The 16541-nt window shown below is 44.6% G+C and overlaps 1 protein-coding gene across 2 annotated transcripts in view; it reads right to left on the bottom strand.

The window, feature by feature from the left end:
• Positions 1-6249: 6249 nt before the first annotated feature.
• RGS12 (regulator of G-protein signaling 12) overlaps positions 6250-16541 on the bottom strand; it is a 146524-nt gene continuing 136232 nt past the window's right edge. For both annotated transcript variants that reach the window (XM_018554983.1, XM_018554984.1), the window contains one exon: positions 6250-6637. In XM_018554983.1, coding sequence (XP_018410485.1) covers positions 6306-6637 — 332 coding nt within the window. In that variant the 3' untranslated portion in view covers positions 6250-6305. The remainder of the gene's footprint in view (positions 6638-16541) is intronic.

Raw genomic sequence — 16541 nt, 5'->3', positions numbered from 1 at the left:
CCGGTTCCCTTTTGCCGCACAGGGACAGCGGTGCCCGGAGAAGCCAACGGCGGTCACGGCGCTGGGGGGGAGGGCGCCGTACGGTACAGACACCGGATCGCTTGTACCTTAACAGCCATCGTCTGCTGTCAAAAACGTCACCAAGAACACGGCTGCTGCAGCAGCTGTGTTCTTGTTTTAACCAATTCTGCGGGCCGCCGTCTATAGACGTATTGCGGCCCGGAAGTGTTTAACCCTGACTGTACTGTGCTGGCAGATTACATTATCAGTTGTAAACTAGATTTGAACACTGTCTATTTTAACAAAGGGTTAAAGATCAAGAAGCATTGTATGTTAATGAGAGGAAGCTCTGTTTGTCCCTCAACTTTCACTTTTAAACTGCTCAGAGTAGCCTGGAATCTGCACAAAGACCTTCACCACAGACACATCTAAAAGGTAAGAAATAGATTTTTAAACAATATAGTTAGGTTTGCTGTGTGAACAGGAACACATAACAAACATATAAAGGGGTTTTCTCAAATTTGACTGCAAAAGTGGAAATGCACTTTAAAGTAGAAGGAAAGGCAAAATAATAAACAAACTTTCAAATGTTGCCTTTCCATTGCTCCCCATTGCCCTGCATACATTTTCTAATAAATGCCAAATAATAATGTAATAATTTGGGTTGCTGGGTAATGGGCTCGTAATTTTAGGCCTTTGAAGTTAGGTTATTAAAAAAGAGGTAGGTGGTGCCTTGAGGGAGAGTGGGGCCCACAGTGTAGAGGTTTCCCCATTAAATGGGCTGGAGAAAGAAAATGTGCAAATACTCCTTGAGTACCATCATGGGAAAAGATGTTCTCCCTATAGTATTAAGAGTTACTTTGGACTCTGACTGCCGCAACAATGACTCCGAGAGGCAGATGCATGGTGGTATTTGTAGTTTCACCGCAGCTGGAGGGCCGGAGTTTGCCAAACCCCTGGGCTAGAAGTTTTCTCTATGAAAGATACTAACCGAGCACCAGAATCATCCTGTAAAAAGAAAAATGTATGTCTTATTAGAGGATCCTTGTTGTGCCACTCACTGGAAGAAATTTCTGATGGATTCCTAAATTACTGTTGCAATTATTCTCTTCCGGGAGAAAAAGTTTTTCCTTTAACCAAACCCAACTGGACATTGTTCTGGTATGTGCTGGAGCCATTGAAATAGACAGGTGTTCTGCTGATACAGTGAGCGGTGGAGTGTCGGGCTCCATCTTGTGTCCTAGTTAATGGTAACAACCCCGGCTGATTCATACACTCTTGGGCTCTGCCTTGGTGATTTGGGGTCTTGGGTTCCTATGTTGTGTAATTCTGGGGGGAGCCAGAAGAAGCCAGCCCATGGACTATGAAGGCTTGTTCCATGGAAGGCACGTCCTTCCAGTGAGTAGCAAGTTTAGATCACTGACCACTTGTAACTGAGAAGATTCCTGAAATTACTGGAGTGACTGCTATTCCTGGCGCAGGAAGCCCGACTCACACGCTGGAAGGGCACAGCTCATCACCGGATTGGTCAGAAAAAACAACATTCAATAGCAAAGTACTTTTACTTTTACAAGGTGGTGACAACCGCAAACTGTGAGCTTCCCACCTGGTTTGTTGCAATTTTAGGGAGCTAATGTTGCCCACTTTGTGGGTGGACACTTCTATCTGATTAGGGTAAGGGGGCAATTATCTATTGGGTAGAAGGGGAATCTTGCCCATTTTGTGGTTGGACAATTCTAGCTGATTTTCCGTCTGCTGAGAAGCCTGGCAGTTGGGTAACGCCGCCCACTTTGTGGGTGATCAGTATTTCACATGATTTAAGACGACCAGTTCTGTTTCATTTATGGTGCTTGAGTCTTGCAGATTGTTGGTTATACAATGTTTACGGCTTATGGGTTCATAAAAGTTCAACTTACAGGTAAATTTAAACCCAAATAAAGGGCCTTGGCCAAGATGATTTCACATTCATATATCAGGTGTTTTAGTATATTTATTTGTTGTTTATATTGTGCATTTTGGGGTTGGGTAATACTGGACGTGTACTATCCCTTGTGTCCCTGCAGAACTGAAGTGATTGGGAATCCCGCTGTGTTGGACTACGGAGTAGTAGGCTTCATTTTAATATTTGCAGAGAGCAGGAGAACAAGCAGGTAATCTAAGTATATCACTAGGTGATCTACAAAAAATAAATATCCTAACTTATATTCAACTGAGAAATGTACAGGCTGTTTGAAATGTAAGAACTCTCCACCCTAGAAATAATTGGTTGCTGTGGAAACCCCGGAATTATTTAAGACTCATTTTATCAGTCTTGTTTTGCAGTATATTATATAAAAAAAGTTTGAAGGTTGCTTTACACTTCCTGAGAAAAATAATTTGTTGATTCTCCATATATCACATAGCGCTTTCCACCGCATCTCTCCACTGCTTGGTAACCTTTATTGAATTTAAAGGCATTTACATTGTAATCTCTCACGAGCCTTCTAATCCTCTTTGTTTGGAATTGTATTATAACTGTGCTGTCTCCCCCTATTTTATAATGTGCTGCACAAACTGTTGGTGCTATATAATCCTTCTTAATAATAATAATAAAAATAATTCACCTTATAACTATATTTAATGCAAATATTACATAAATACGCATAATGCATATATTGCATAATATGCAAATATTGAATAAATGCACTCACATAAAAATATAAAAAATGTGCATTAATTAAATTCTTGAAGCCTGCTAAGCATTGCAACTACCTTCAGTGCATTATAGGTGGAATACACAGACTCCTGCATTGTTTATATCCCAGCCCCAGGTCTATACGGAGGTATGGACCTTCTGTTACAGAGCTGGAGGAAGTAAACAATGGATTACAAGTGTGACAACAGCACTCAATGTGTCCCTTGTAGTCTTCCCATTGACAGATCCCTGTGAATAGATCTGTGAACAGATGATGGTGCTGTGTTGACGGAGCCACACACAGCCACGCTGAATTAAAATAACAGGGAGAAGCACCCCGCCATTCAGGTAATTTGGGGGTGGTTTCGGGGTGGGGGAATGTGACCATGCTTTGTTACACTTTAAATTTGGATGTAACATGGTCACAAAGGTGGACAGCCTTTATAAAGAGGCACGTCATTAAAACTGAAAATTGAAGGATATCTGAAAAAGTACAGAAAATAATTGTTGATCCTGCCAGAAACGCAGTGTCCTTGTTGCTTTCTGTAAGATGAACTGAAAGCAAAAATAGCCTTATCATTCTTCTGCGAACTACTAATTTCCCCATCCACCTTGCAATGGAGATGATCAAAGGCAGGCCTTTTTGTAGTCCAGCCTGGGTGCCAGTGAGCAGTGAGCGTAGAGAGAGATAGGAAGTGTATTATTTGGAGGATCACCAGGGAAAAAGTCAGGGGAAAAAAGCCTGAAAAGCAGAAAACTAATACAAGCATTACGTCTAAGGATTGGTACGCTGCAGTATATCCCATTTTTGGTTTTAGGTTTAATTTGGGAATTCTTAGTCTAGTTCTGTGGGCAGGGTGGGGACTGTCCTCAAAAAGGCGCTCTTTACAACGTACACAGCGGCCTCATGGCCTGAAATCAGCACATCCCACTGTAATTCTCGGACTGTTACCATTATAGTCGTCTCCTGTTGGCAATCCATTCCCTTGGAATAAAGGGAAACAAGGGAAACTATAACTTTTAGGACGACAACAAATATTGACAGTTTTCCAATATGTTTTCCTTTATGTCTCAGTATGTAAAATAAGAAAAATTGCAGTGAGGTTGCAGTTAAAAATAATTTAATTCAATCCAGCCACAATGGTGCGATACAAGCATGGCCATCTCATTGTCAATACAAAGGCGTCAATTATATGTACATGGTATTTATATACATCGGGGGGTGCAAGACGGACATTTACAGTGACAGGACATAAAAGTGCATTGACTTTCCACCAACACCACATGTATAAAAATCCTTCTATTCAACAATATTTTACAAGTATATAAAAATAGCCAGACTCCCAAATTCTCATAGTTTGATGCGTTTTGGGACATTTGTAAAACCCTCTGTTTCATCAAGGCACTGAATAAAATAGTGACAGGTTCTCTTGAAGGCATTCGACTTTCTTTCACCACATGACGGCTCTCCAATGAGCAAAGCTTATACTGATTAGTGAGCTGTAGTTCTGACTCCTCAGGGCAGGGGCGTACCGAGGCCGGGTGTAACCCGGTCTCTAGACCAGGTGAAACACCGCCGTGTCGTCATCGCGCGTGCTCGTGACGTCACCTCGCGCGGCCATCTAGGTGATGGACCGCAGCAAAGAGAGGAGGAGACGTTCACCTGGCAGGATGAGGTATGCCGCTGGGTCCCCTCCTCTCTCCTGACACTGTCGGGCTCTCGGTCCATGACCCAGTGCCCGACCTTTTAGAGGGGGTGACACCAAAATGACTGTCAGTCATTTTGGTGTCACCCCTGCAATGGTGTTACCCGGGTGTGGGCTGCACCCCCCACACCCCCCTTGCGACGCCACTGCCTCAGGACGTATTTCAGACCTCTGCAGAGAGAGTGCTGCTTCCAGACATAGAGCAAGGGTCCTTTGCTGTAACATGCTGGCAGGGGGAAAGCTTGGTTGAGCTTTGGGAAAACAAATGGATTTTGTTTTCCATCAGAGGAACTGTGAGAAAGATGCCCTCATCTACTTGATCATATGGGTTCAGAAGGGGCACACATGGGCGATTTTCTTCTAAATCTGTTAATAAAGTTTCATTTGTTGCCAATACCAAGCTGGGGTTACTGTCTTCACTTCATCTGTGCTGGAAAAATGGCACCAGGGCTTGATTTTCGCTTCCCCTTCCCAGGGACCTGTCCTGACTAGAGATGAGGCTGGGCAGTTCACCTGAGCTCACCTAAGCACACTCAAAACTCTGGCCGCCAACCCCACCTTCAACCACAACCCAATCCAATCCATGGCCACTGTTGTTGGCGGGGGGAGGGAGGCATTGCCCAGCCCTTCCTGATGTATAGCCGCTGGGACAGAGAATGCACCTGCCTGGAACTTATTGAGGCTGTAGTAGGGGGTGGCGGTCAGAGTCTTGCGCAGGCTTGGGGGAACTGGGTTGACACCAAGCCCAGGGTAAGCTCAAGTCCTGACCACTACTGCCTGCTTACCAGATCAGTGTCTCTAAGACAGGAAGTGAAGGGAAATCTCCCCAGTGGGACATAGAAAAAAATTTTTTTGACTAGAAATATTTTAAAATGTGTCACTAGGCACACAGAAAGGACATAGCATATGGCCTATGTGGAGAAACATGCACAGACACAAGCTGCTTTATTCAAGGAGCAAAGTAGAAAGTGGGGTAACTCATAGCAATCAATCAGAATTTCCGATCTTGATTGGTTTCTCTTGGTGCTGCACTTACCTCTTTGCCCCAAGAACGAGCAATCATGAGAGACATGGATGGGGCCTAAGAGGTCCCGTTCTCCCCTTGGGTAGGATTAAGGTGCCTTGGAACATTATTTCTGTGACCTCTTACACACAGCACATGGGGGAAAGTTCCTGATGGTCTTTGGATGTGACATTTTTGGGGACATAATGTTATAATCTCCCCATTCTACACCTACAATGGTCTCATCTAACCTTCAGGCCAATAGGATTTTTCCTATATGAGAATCTGATTGGTTGCCCAGGAAGTGCTACAATATTTCCATGACACCAGCACCTGAAAGTAAAAAACATTGGCAAAATATTTACCAAAATGAAAAATAGACAAAATCTGGAATAATGAGCCAAACGGAAATGTATCTGGAGTCCAACTGACATACAACATCACTGATAACATTTGTGGCAGTGCTTCACCCTAAAGAGTATCTAACGCTTTTGAATAGAGTGTAGAAGGGCTAGAAACCATGTCAGGTTTCTACTTTTGTTTCTGTCCTCAATGGGAAGATATACACTCTGTGTCCTGTGACCATTGTCACTGACAGTGAAAGTGAATCCAAAAATAGATTTGTCACTGCATTAGGAACAAGGGGGAAATCTTCCAATTCTAGGGACTCTTGTTCAGGTGATCACTGTCTAAGAAGGATTTTCCTTATTTTGGAGAGACCTCTTCTTACTTCCTGTTGTGTCTCTGGGACAGGGAGTAAAGCTAATTTTCCCCAAAGGGACACAGATGGCAAAAAGGCCTGACAGGTGGTTTAACTCTTTACTGAAAAGCTTTGACTTAAGAAATACTTTAACTTAGGCATCCCATGGCTTTCCAGCGGCTTCAAATCTACAAGTCCCATTGTGTCCAGCTTTCCTCTGTCCTACACAAAGGTGGCTTTATATTTTGTGCCTGATTCTTTCTTCCTGTCCGTCTTTGCCGTCACCATTGCTGGCAAGTCAGATGTCCTGTACACACCAGTCCGCATTCGGCCCTTGCAAGTCTTTAGCTCGGAAATGTACCCCTCAAAGCTTAGATTGCCCACATCATCCCCGGAGTCATTCCTCCTTGAACTGGGTTTCACTCCATCCACGTCAATGACTCTCCCAGCTGGCAGGAGACACTGGTTGGCAACTTTCTCCTTGGAACTATTCGCAGAGTGCTCCCAGAAACTCTCCGTGCTTCGTGATAGACTCTTCTTTTTGCCTCTGGTACCTAACAATGAATAAAAAAAAAAAATACCTAAGCTCAGGGTGAATAACAACTTCATTACAAGAGTGTTGTAATCTGTAACACAATAAAAGTTATTACTGCAGCTTTACAATTGTTTTACAAGCGTACTTTGCTTATTTTTACGATTTTATTATATATATAGTATTGTAGCCACTTGATGGAGATCTCACTGGCTCAGCGCAACCTCAGTCTCTCTCTCTCTCTCTCACTCTCTGTTAACAACTGTTGAGATAAGATACCAGCAGTATAGAGAACACATTGTTTTCAATAAGTCAGTCAACTTACATTGTGAGAAGTCACAATAAACCACAACCATTGTGCAGGAAGCAAAGCCTGAGTATGTGATAGGAAATATGGCATAATCTTATGTCCATCTATAGCTACTACTCCATTTAACACTACCCTGTCCAATGGCTGACAAAGTAGCTGTCCAAGGGTGGCTACATTGCCCCTCTATAGATACACTGCAGGAGTGAGCGTTGATAGCCTAAGACTGCAAGTGTGTTACTGGCTGGACCACCAGATGAGAATAAAAGGAAAACTATTGCAGCCACCACATCTAAGGATTGGCAAGCTGCAATATAATACATTTTTGGTTTTGGATTTAGATATGCTTTAAAGAAGAACTCGGGGCAAAACGTTTATTAACCCCTGCAGAGGGTCTACACCTGCACTGCAAAGGTTAGGTGCTAATTTTTGACTAGGTGCTAAAAAAACCAAAAACGTTACACTCACCTGAAATGCTGATCGGGCTCCCTGCTTCTATGGTCACTGAAGCCGCAGCATTGGAAGGTTACTCAGCGTCCTCGTGCCTATACACAGTGTATAGAACATGATGATTTATGGGAACTCAGACCACTGCAGAAGAGGTGGAGAGAGGCTGGAGGGACCAGTCTAACAATAAGTTGGCTTAGCGGTTCAAGTGAGTATAACTTTTTTTTTTTAACCCTAGACAAAAACAAGCAGTTAACCCTTGCAAAGCGGAGGTAGCCTCACTGCAAGGGTTAGTAAACATTTTGTCCGGAGTTCTAGTTTAATATTCTCACCTGGTGGACATTGGTACTTTTTCAGTCTACGCATGATAATGTGTGATGTAAAGAACTCATGTCAGCACCACTCTGTGCATCAATACACTGTGAATGGAAAGCTCCCCTTGGCCCCTCCATTGCTTAAGCTACAAAACATTTAAAGCTCAATAAGTGCTGAGAGTTCAATAAAAGATTGAAGTCAATGGGGCTGAAACGCGCCTGCACAGCCAGGAGAGCGGACTTGCAGCACAAAATGTAAATATACAAAGGGGGGCGCGGCAGTCTGATCTCGGTACGTACACATTTGTGAAGGGGGAAGGTGGGATTGGTGCACTTATCCTTTGAGGGCATGATAACAAGGGGAAAACTCGGTGGTGCCCCCTTCCTTTATTTTGATGAATGGTAATCCAGCCCTGCATGCATGGCTAGCTTTAGTTTGAATGAAGCTGGGCTGGCTGAGGACATCTTGTGGCAGAAAAGAAGTATTGCGGGGGACAGTACCGGAATATAGGTAAGTATTGACACCTGTCTGCTTTTTTTAACCAGCTGGGGGGACCATATGAGCAAATATTTAGCCTGGACTTGGGCTTTTATGTTTGGCTTACACCTCTGTGGACTTGAAGAAGTGACTGGAGGAAGAAAAGATCTTGCTGTCTCTAATTTATTATTAAACAGAGCATCCACACGCTTCGCAAACACTGCCATAGTTAGATTTTTAAAGTGGAACTACATCAATACTCTGATATAGATGCCACAGTAATGCCATAGTAAACCCACATTCATCCTGTCACTCTACCACACTGTGCTGGGGAAAACACAAAGGAGCCTCCCACTGGAATACTGATGGAAAGCAGGCCAGTTCTGGTTGAAGAATCTTGGATAAATAAGGCTTGCAGTTAGGTGCTCATATAGTCACATACAGAACATACTTCTCTGTAGAATTCTTTATTTAGGACACTAGATCCTGCCCTGCCTCAGCCTGAATTGGATGACAATATGCACTTAGTTACACCCATCAGCCATAACATTATGACCATCCACCTACTATTGAGCAGAACCACCTTTTGCTTTCAAAAACAGCCCTGACCCATCAAGGCATGGACTCCACTAGACACCTGAAGGTATGCTGTGGTATCTGGCACCAAACCATTTTAGCTACAGTAGCTCTTCTATTGGATTGGACTACACGGGCCAGCCTTCGCTCCCCACCTGCATCAATAAACCTCAGCCGCCCATGACCCTGTTGCAGGGTCACCGTCTTTTCTTGGACCACTTTTGGTAGGTCCTGACCACTGCAGACCAGGAACATCCCACAAGAGCTGCAGCTTCCAATATATCAACTTCAGCAACAGAATTTTCACTTGCTGCCTAATATATCCCACCCATTTCCAGGTGCCATTGAAACGACAAAAGCAATGTCAATTGTAGCGCTCACCCCAGAAGGAGCCGCTGGATGCCCGGTTCAACTCTGTCTAGGGTATGATCTTCAGCTGCCCATCCATTAGCATTAACCGCCCTCCTTCTAGTGCCCGCAGACAGATGTCCACTCCAGAAGTATAATGCAAAATAACGGTTTATTGAACATCTTCACTGCCGAGAGAGGTTATAGGGGTTCTAAGCTTCCAGAGGTAACTGACAAAACCTCCAGACTCGCCAGACCTGGTTGGCATGTCATGTAGATTCCCTAGGGAGGCAGCAGATGGCAACTGATGTAGCAGATGTGCAGAATGAACACAGATCCTCAACAGGAAAGACACCGGCCTTACTCCTGAAGTCCTCTTAGTTCCAGGATACTTCAAGAGCCAGCATTGGTCCTGGGTCTTTTCCTCTATCAGCAACACAGGGCTCCTCCATGTTGGAGGCCTCAGGGAAACATTTCCCTCACACTAGCACATGCCCACCCCCAGGCCTTAGGCCTAGCCTGGGGGGCAGGCTGAACAGTACCCAGCCCTATTCCATGGCTGGTCCCGGTTAGTCTGAGCACATAGCAAATCCCTCCAGTATATGTAACCTATCCCAGCATGCACCACTGGTTGAGAGAAAGCCAGTGATTGGCTGCTGTACTGTACATACACTATAGCATCTCTCATTGGCTGTCCCACAATATGACAGAGTCACACTCCGCCCAGGGGGGTGCAGGCAATGTCAGACACCTGGAATTAACCAGATAACTGACACTATAATTCCAGCCAGGCTGAGTACAGCCCTGGCTATCACTAAATGTCTAGTAGCCACATCACAGAAGGTGATAGGGGGCTACACAATCAATCACCTGCTGACAGTAGTCATAATGTTATGGCTGATCGGTGTATAGTGCTGTGTTAAACAGCAAATGAAAAAGCGAAATCCTTAGAGAGAACCTGTCAGGGGAGAGATTCTGAGGCTGTCACTGCTGACTTGTTTAAAGAGGAGCAAACTCCTGGCGCCATCAATATCACTTTACTTCTTAATGAGTTGCTAACCCAAAACCAGTATGTACATATCAGTGTCATGTCTCTGGCGCTTAGCGAGTCATGCAGCTTGGTTAAAATAGAAGGAAAGTCAATACAATAATCCACCTTTTAAAGGTTTATTTATTTATATATTACAGGTATGTATGTATGTAGCGCTGACCATTTACACAGTGCTTTACATAGTTGCACATTCACATCAGTCCCTGCCCTTAAGGAGCACCACACCACTTGCCTTTATAATCCCTGCATGTTTTTCTAATAAATTGTAATGTAAATATCTTTTGTTAATGTTTTTTTAATGTGGTCACATGTGCTCAAAATTCCGGCTCTATCCCTTTTCTCTGCGGCTGGTGGGCGCAAACTCTCTCCCCCTGGGATTCAGCAGTGTTAGAAGCCCCCACACAGACTAGCTGGAGCTTTGCGGTCATGCAACCACATAGAATAAATAGGTATTTACACTGTGGTTTATGAGCAAATGTACGCAGGGAATGCAAGGCAAATATGGAGGCAACGTTTAAAAGGTGGGTTCTTGTATCGACTTTCCTTTTCCTTTAATGATTCACAAGGCATTGAAGCCAAGATGATGAGGAGGAAAGCACTTTCAAATACTAGTTTCCACATCGACCCTGGCAGGATCCTTTTAAAGTTTTGATGTATTGTATAGAATCCTACACAACATACATATCCATAGAATGACAACAACAGAGACCTGTCATGACTCTTCCTCCCAACCTGAACAATTTCTTCCTTCAATGTGTCTGCAGTGAAGAGCTTGTTCTCTCCTCTATGGAGCAAACGTACTGCTGTCTTTCATTGCTTTCAAGTGCTCGTTCGGGCTCATCACTGCCTTCCATGCTGTCACTAGATGTGTTTACAATTCTGCCACATAACTGGTGAAAATTGGGTGATGTAAAGGTGCCCATACACCTTACGACCATCGCAAGACTTCTGTCTTGCGATGGTCGTAAGCTTATTGAAAGCTTGTACGATCTGCCCATCTTGGACGGGCATATCGTACTTGCGATCGTCGAAAGCCTGCCCCGCTGAGGGGCGGGCTTTCGATGACCATAGTGAGGGGCAGGCTTCCGATCACTGCAAACGGGCAGTGTGCGCGTGTGCACACCGGCCCGTTGGGCAGTTGTCGAACAAGCCGGCCACTAACCCGCCGGGAATCGTACGATTCTCGGCAGGTTTTCAAGCCTGCTTGTTTGACGGAAGACGCCTTCCATACACTGTACGATTTTCGTACGATAGCGGGATTACCCGCGATTCTCGTGTGATAATCATACAGTGTATGGGCACCTTAGGGCAGCTCATGCACTGGCTCAGCCTTGGAGAGACAAGACAGGAGGTGCTTTGGGTGTAGTTGTCCCAAGGCCCATGAGGTCAGGGGGCCCAACTAAAATTGCTGCTTTTTTACCAGCTGTGCGCTCACGTTATATTCTGTGTGGAATAAATCTTTTTCACCCCTTCATTTTATATGTGTTTATGTGATAGGCATACTAAGAATATACAAGCTATCAAATAATCAAAAAGTTAAAAAAAAAAAAAAAATATGTCCAGATATGATGAAAACAATTGGTGCAGTAGTTTTGTTCACTTTGTAGCTGTTCAAACTTTTACAGCAGCCACTGTAAAACAACCCGTCACTAAAATAAAATTGAGCATAAACGACTCCCAAGAAAATAAACTAAATACTTACCTTCTGCGCTGATGAACGATGATCTGATCATCCCTCGAAGTCTGCTGAGAAACCGACACTTCCAGGATGTCAACTTCCTGTGTCCCCACAAAAGGATCCTCCTGCCGACCTCCATGTTGGTACATAGTCCTGAAGTGACATAGAAGTCACCTGGAAGAATCACTAAGCACTGTGGGGGAAACAGGAGATCAAAACTCCCGGAAGTGTCCATTTCTCAGAAGATTTCAGGGGGTGATCAGCGCAAGGTTTAGTAACAAGGTTCCTTCAAAACAATACACACTGCACATTAATAAAGAGTAGCAGTGGGCCTAGCAAATGTGCATTGTGCTCTGCATGCTGTCTGAAGCAAACGGAGCGCCAGTCACAACAGCGAATTAAAATAACCTGGGAGGATGATTGCCTGGTCACTCATCCAAGTAGACCTCTACTCTAAAACAAAATGATTAAATGGCTTTTCCAGTAAAGCTGCCCATAGACCGGTAGATAATTTATCTTATGAACAAATAATTTGGTTAGAACATTCGGTAATGGCATCAGAAACTTGAGGAACGTCATTAGAGGTTCTGTTTGATTTTAACATTTGATTTTGGGAATGAACAGAGTTTTCCCACACAAAAAAACACATTCACTGTTAGAATGTTCCTCATTCAAGAAAAATGTTTTACTCTGCTGCTTTTTTTGTCACTGTGGTCAGAATCAATCATTAGTTTAACCCCATTAATTATGGAAATTAAACGAAAGTTTCGAAAATGTATTTGTTTTTGAATGATATTCTACTGGTGTGTGGCCAGCTTCAGTATGAAAGACTGTGTGAGATAACATTCTCTTGTTGCAATGGACAGGCAAAATTGCATTTTTGCGCCCCCCCTCCCCGCCCAACCCCTGTAGCGCTGGGCCTGCTCCCTATCAGCATGTTTTTTTTTTTCTTCACTTACCTTCGTTGCGGGAGAGCAGCGGCGAGTCAGCGCTGGTCCGATGGGAGGAGCTCCAGGTGGGGTCCTAATTTAGCTGGCCGGCGACTGCCAGAGGTGCCGCGCGTGTCGGGATCCTCTGACAGTCGCTGGCCAGCTAAATTAGGACCCCACCTGGAGCTCCTCCCACCGGCCCAGCGCTGTTCTCCCGCACCGAAGGTAAGTGAAAAAAAAAAACATAGCGCAAGCATCGGGGCATTTTGAAGTCAAAATGCCCTGTTTTTTCCGCCCTCACCCTGCAGCGCCCTCAGGCGGCCGCTTGCCTTGCCTTGCCGTAGCGCCGGGCCTGATTGCACCTCAGAACATTGATTGCATTACTTCAAATCTAACAACTGGAGTGAAATGTTGTGAACAATGGCATTCATTTTGTTATTTATATTAATCATAGAGATGCCTTTATGTGTCGGAAAATTAGATTCATTGTATGAATATATTTATAGATAAAAGGAGAAAACAATTGGCGGCATAATCGGGCCATGTGTGGCTTGACCATTCTTGAAAGGATAAAAACAGTAAAGTTAATTGTGAAGGGAGCCATGGTGTTATCTACATTTGACTTTCAAAGGGAAGTGCTTGTGCTTTCTAAAATTAACAACAAAAAGTAATGTTCATTCCCTTAAAATGATGTAATGGGTGATTTCAGTGTACTATGCATTCTTCCAGACCTTCAATGAATGTGAACTGTTTGTGTGTTCAGGTAATCTTGTTTTGGGTTGACAAGTCAGGATGAATGACCTCTCACTTCGCCCCAATAGGCCTTATCTCAAGGACTATCTTCCTCTACTTTGCTTTTTTAAGACTTTGGAAACAATCATACTGTGCTGTTTACTTCCTCCCTGTCCTAATTTATCATGGACAGGACAAGATAAACTCCCTAAGACACCAGGGAGGTGCTGTTCACTTCAACCAAGATCCAGGCATCGTTTATCACATAAATTGTCATCCCCATCCGCCTTTCATATGCCATCAGGAAACTTTCCAGTACTCGTCTGTTTTGGAAACATAACTTCACCGCCAGCACCGCCGCAGTTTTATTAACTTTGCATACTGTAGATACATTTGATTAAAAATATCTACAATCAGCAGTTTAAATAACAGATTTACTATTCTTTTTCATTGACTGCACATTACGCAAAATAAAAGGTTTTTGCTTGAGTTGGGCTTTAAAGCAACTTTGTTACTACAACCAACCAAAAAAAAAGGGCCTACAAAGAAATGAATACTTACCAGTCCTACCACTGATCTTCACTTTCTTGAATAGCAAAGTTTGATGAAAAACCTTCCAGATATGTCAAATGCCTGGTCCACTCCTGTGTTCCATGATTCTATCTGCCGCCCCCTCATGCCCTGTAGTGATGTTGGGGCCACTGCAAGATCCTCTGAGCCAGGTCATTGCAGTACTGCAAGGTTCTCTGAGCCAGGTCATCACAGTGCTGCAAGAAGCTCTGAGCCAGGTCATTGCAGTACTGCAAGGTTCTCTGAGCCAGGTCATCACAGTGCTGCAAGAAGCTCTGAGCCAGGTCATTGCAGTACTGCAAGGTTCTCTGAGCCAGGTCATCACAGTGCTGCAAGAAGCTCTGAGCCAGGTCATTGCGGTGCTGCAAGATTCTCTGAGCCACGCCATCGGAGTACTGCAAGGTTCTCTGAGCCAAGCCATCGCAGTACTGCAAGGTTCTCTGAGCCAAGCCATTGCAGTACTACAAGGTTCTCTGAGCCAAGTAATCGGAGTACTGCAAGGTTCTCTGAGCCAAGCCATCGCAGTACTGCAAGGTTCTCTGAGCAAAGCCAGTGCAGTACTGCAAGGTTCTCTGAGCCACACCATCGCAGTACTGCAAGGTTCTCTGAGCCGGGTCATCGCAGTACTGCAAGGTTCTCTGAGCCACACCATCGCAGTACTGCAAGGTTCTCTGAGCCACACCATCGCAGTACTGCAAGGTTCTCTGAGCCAGGTCATCGCAGTACTGCAAGGTTCTCTGAGCCAGGTCATCGCAGTACTGCAAGGTTCTCTGAGCCAAGTCATCGCAGTACTGCAAGGTTCTCTGAGCCAAGCCATCACAGTACTGCAAGGTTCTCTGAGCCAGGTCATTGCAGTACTGCACCTATTATGAAATACATAGCCTTTGTATGACTGGGCTGGACAAATCCTAAGAGCCAGGTAGCTAATACTCTTTAAAAATAACAGCTGGTGCCTAACTTTTGATGTTTTGTCTAGTTGTTTTCAAAAGCATTGGCTCCATATTCATTTGTCCACCCCTGTTCTATGGGCTCCCTGTACAAAACAGATCAATGGGCAGCTTAACCAGCACAGGACCAGTACAGTACTCCACTGGCTGGGAGAACTAGTGTTACCACAAGAGAGCTGTAGGCCTGCTGAACCATAATTCTGATCTGAGGTCTGCTTTCTAATCATCCCTAGTTGTTGGGGTGGAGTTTTTACTGATAGGTACTTTTTAATCTCCATATTACATTATTGCAGACTTTACAGTGAAAGGCCACGGTCACCTATTAGATCAGGCCTCATCTCCCTGTAAACATCACTGCATGATAGTAGTTGGAAGATGTACCTGTATGGAAAAAAATTAGATTATAGGGTCCATTCACACCACAGTGTTGGGCTAAGCCTGTAGGATCAATTTGTTTAGCACATGCTATCGCACAACATATGGTACCACACACAAGGTGCATTGGTGTCTTGTGGTGCCATTGATTTGCAATGGCATGCCAATGCGCCTCCCAGCTGACCAAAGCACATTATTGAGGTAGGTGCATTGGGGTGCCATTAAAAATGAATAGTACCGCAATGCACTGCATGTATTTCATACATGCATCCATTTAGTGCAAAGCTATGGTGTGAATGAGCCCTCATACTTACCTTACCCCCATCATCCGCATTGCAAAGCTTGACGTCACTATCTTTCCAGTGAGATTCCTGGGAAACAATGAGTACCCCAAATCTTGCAAGAAGACACTCGCGTTCAGTGCAAGTCTGTCTTCTCGTGGGATTTGGAGGGAGCCGCTGTCACAGAACTAATCTCGAGAGGTGAGGAGAGAGAGAGACGCTCGGCCAGGATCTGACAGCCGGCGCCTCTCTCTCTCCTCAGCGCTTGGCCTTAGTTCTGTGACAGCAGCTCCGTCCTCTGCTTCTTTCACTTCTCATCGGATCCCCCGCTGCCTCTGCCTGGGAGAGCAGGGGATACCAGAAGAGAAGCTGAGCCCCCGCGTGTGTGGCGGAGCGGCAGAGTATGAGTACATATCAGTAATATGTACTAATCGTCTGTGCAGGACAAACACTGGAGCGATCAGCTGATCTCTCCAGTGTTTGTGAATAACTGGGGACCCATAGTACTATGTGTCCCCAGTTATGAATGAACAGGATGTGATTTACATCACTTCCTGTTCATTCATGAGTTTCTCAATGGGGAGAAGCACTCACTACAGAGGCTCCTCCCCATTCAGAAACTGGATGATAGTAAAATATTTTCTAAATGAATGGGAAGCCTCTGTGCTTTCCATTCATTTAGAACAGAGGCTGCAGAAAAAGAGATTGTGAACTTTGTGTCTTCAATTTCTATGTTAAAAGGGAAATATCAGGGGGCTGTTTAGACGCCTAATATTTCCCCGAAGGCCCCCCAAGAGTAAAAAAAAAAGAATTAAAAGAAAATCCTGGAGGCAAGGCGCAGGGTGACATCACACACCTGTTGGGGGGGGGGGGGGGGGTTTTTTTCGGGTGGG

This window comes from Nanorana parkeri, unplaced genomic scaffold (genome assembly GCF_000935625.1).
Source record: "Nanorana parkeri isolate BGI_ZX_2015 unplaced genomic scaffold, ASM93562v1 scaffold180, whole genome shotgun sequence".
Lineage (NCBI taxonomy): Eukaryota > Metazoa > Chordata > Amphibia > Anura > Dicroglossidae > Nanorana > Nanorana parkeri.
The sequence above is the reverse complement of the archived record's forward strand: the minus strand, read 5'-3'. Positions and strand labels throughout refer to the sequence as shown.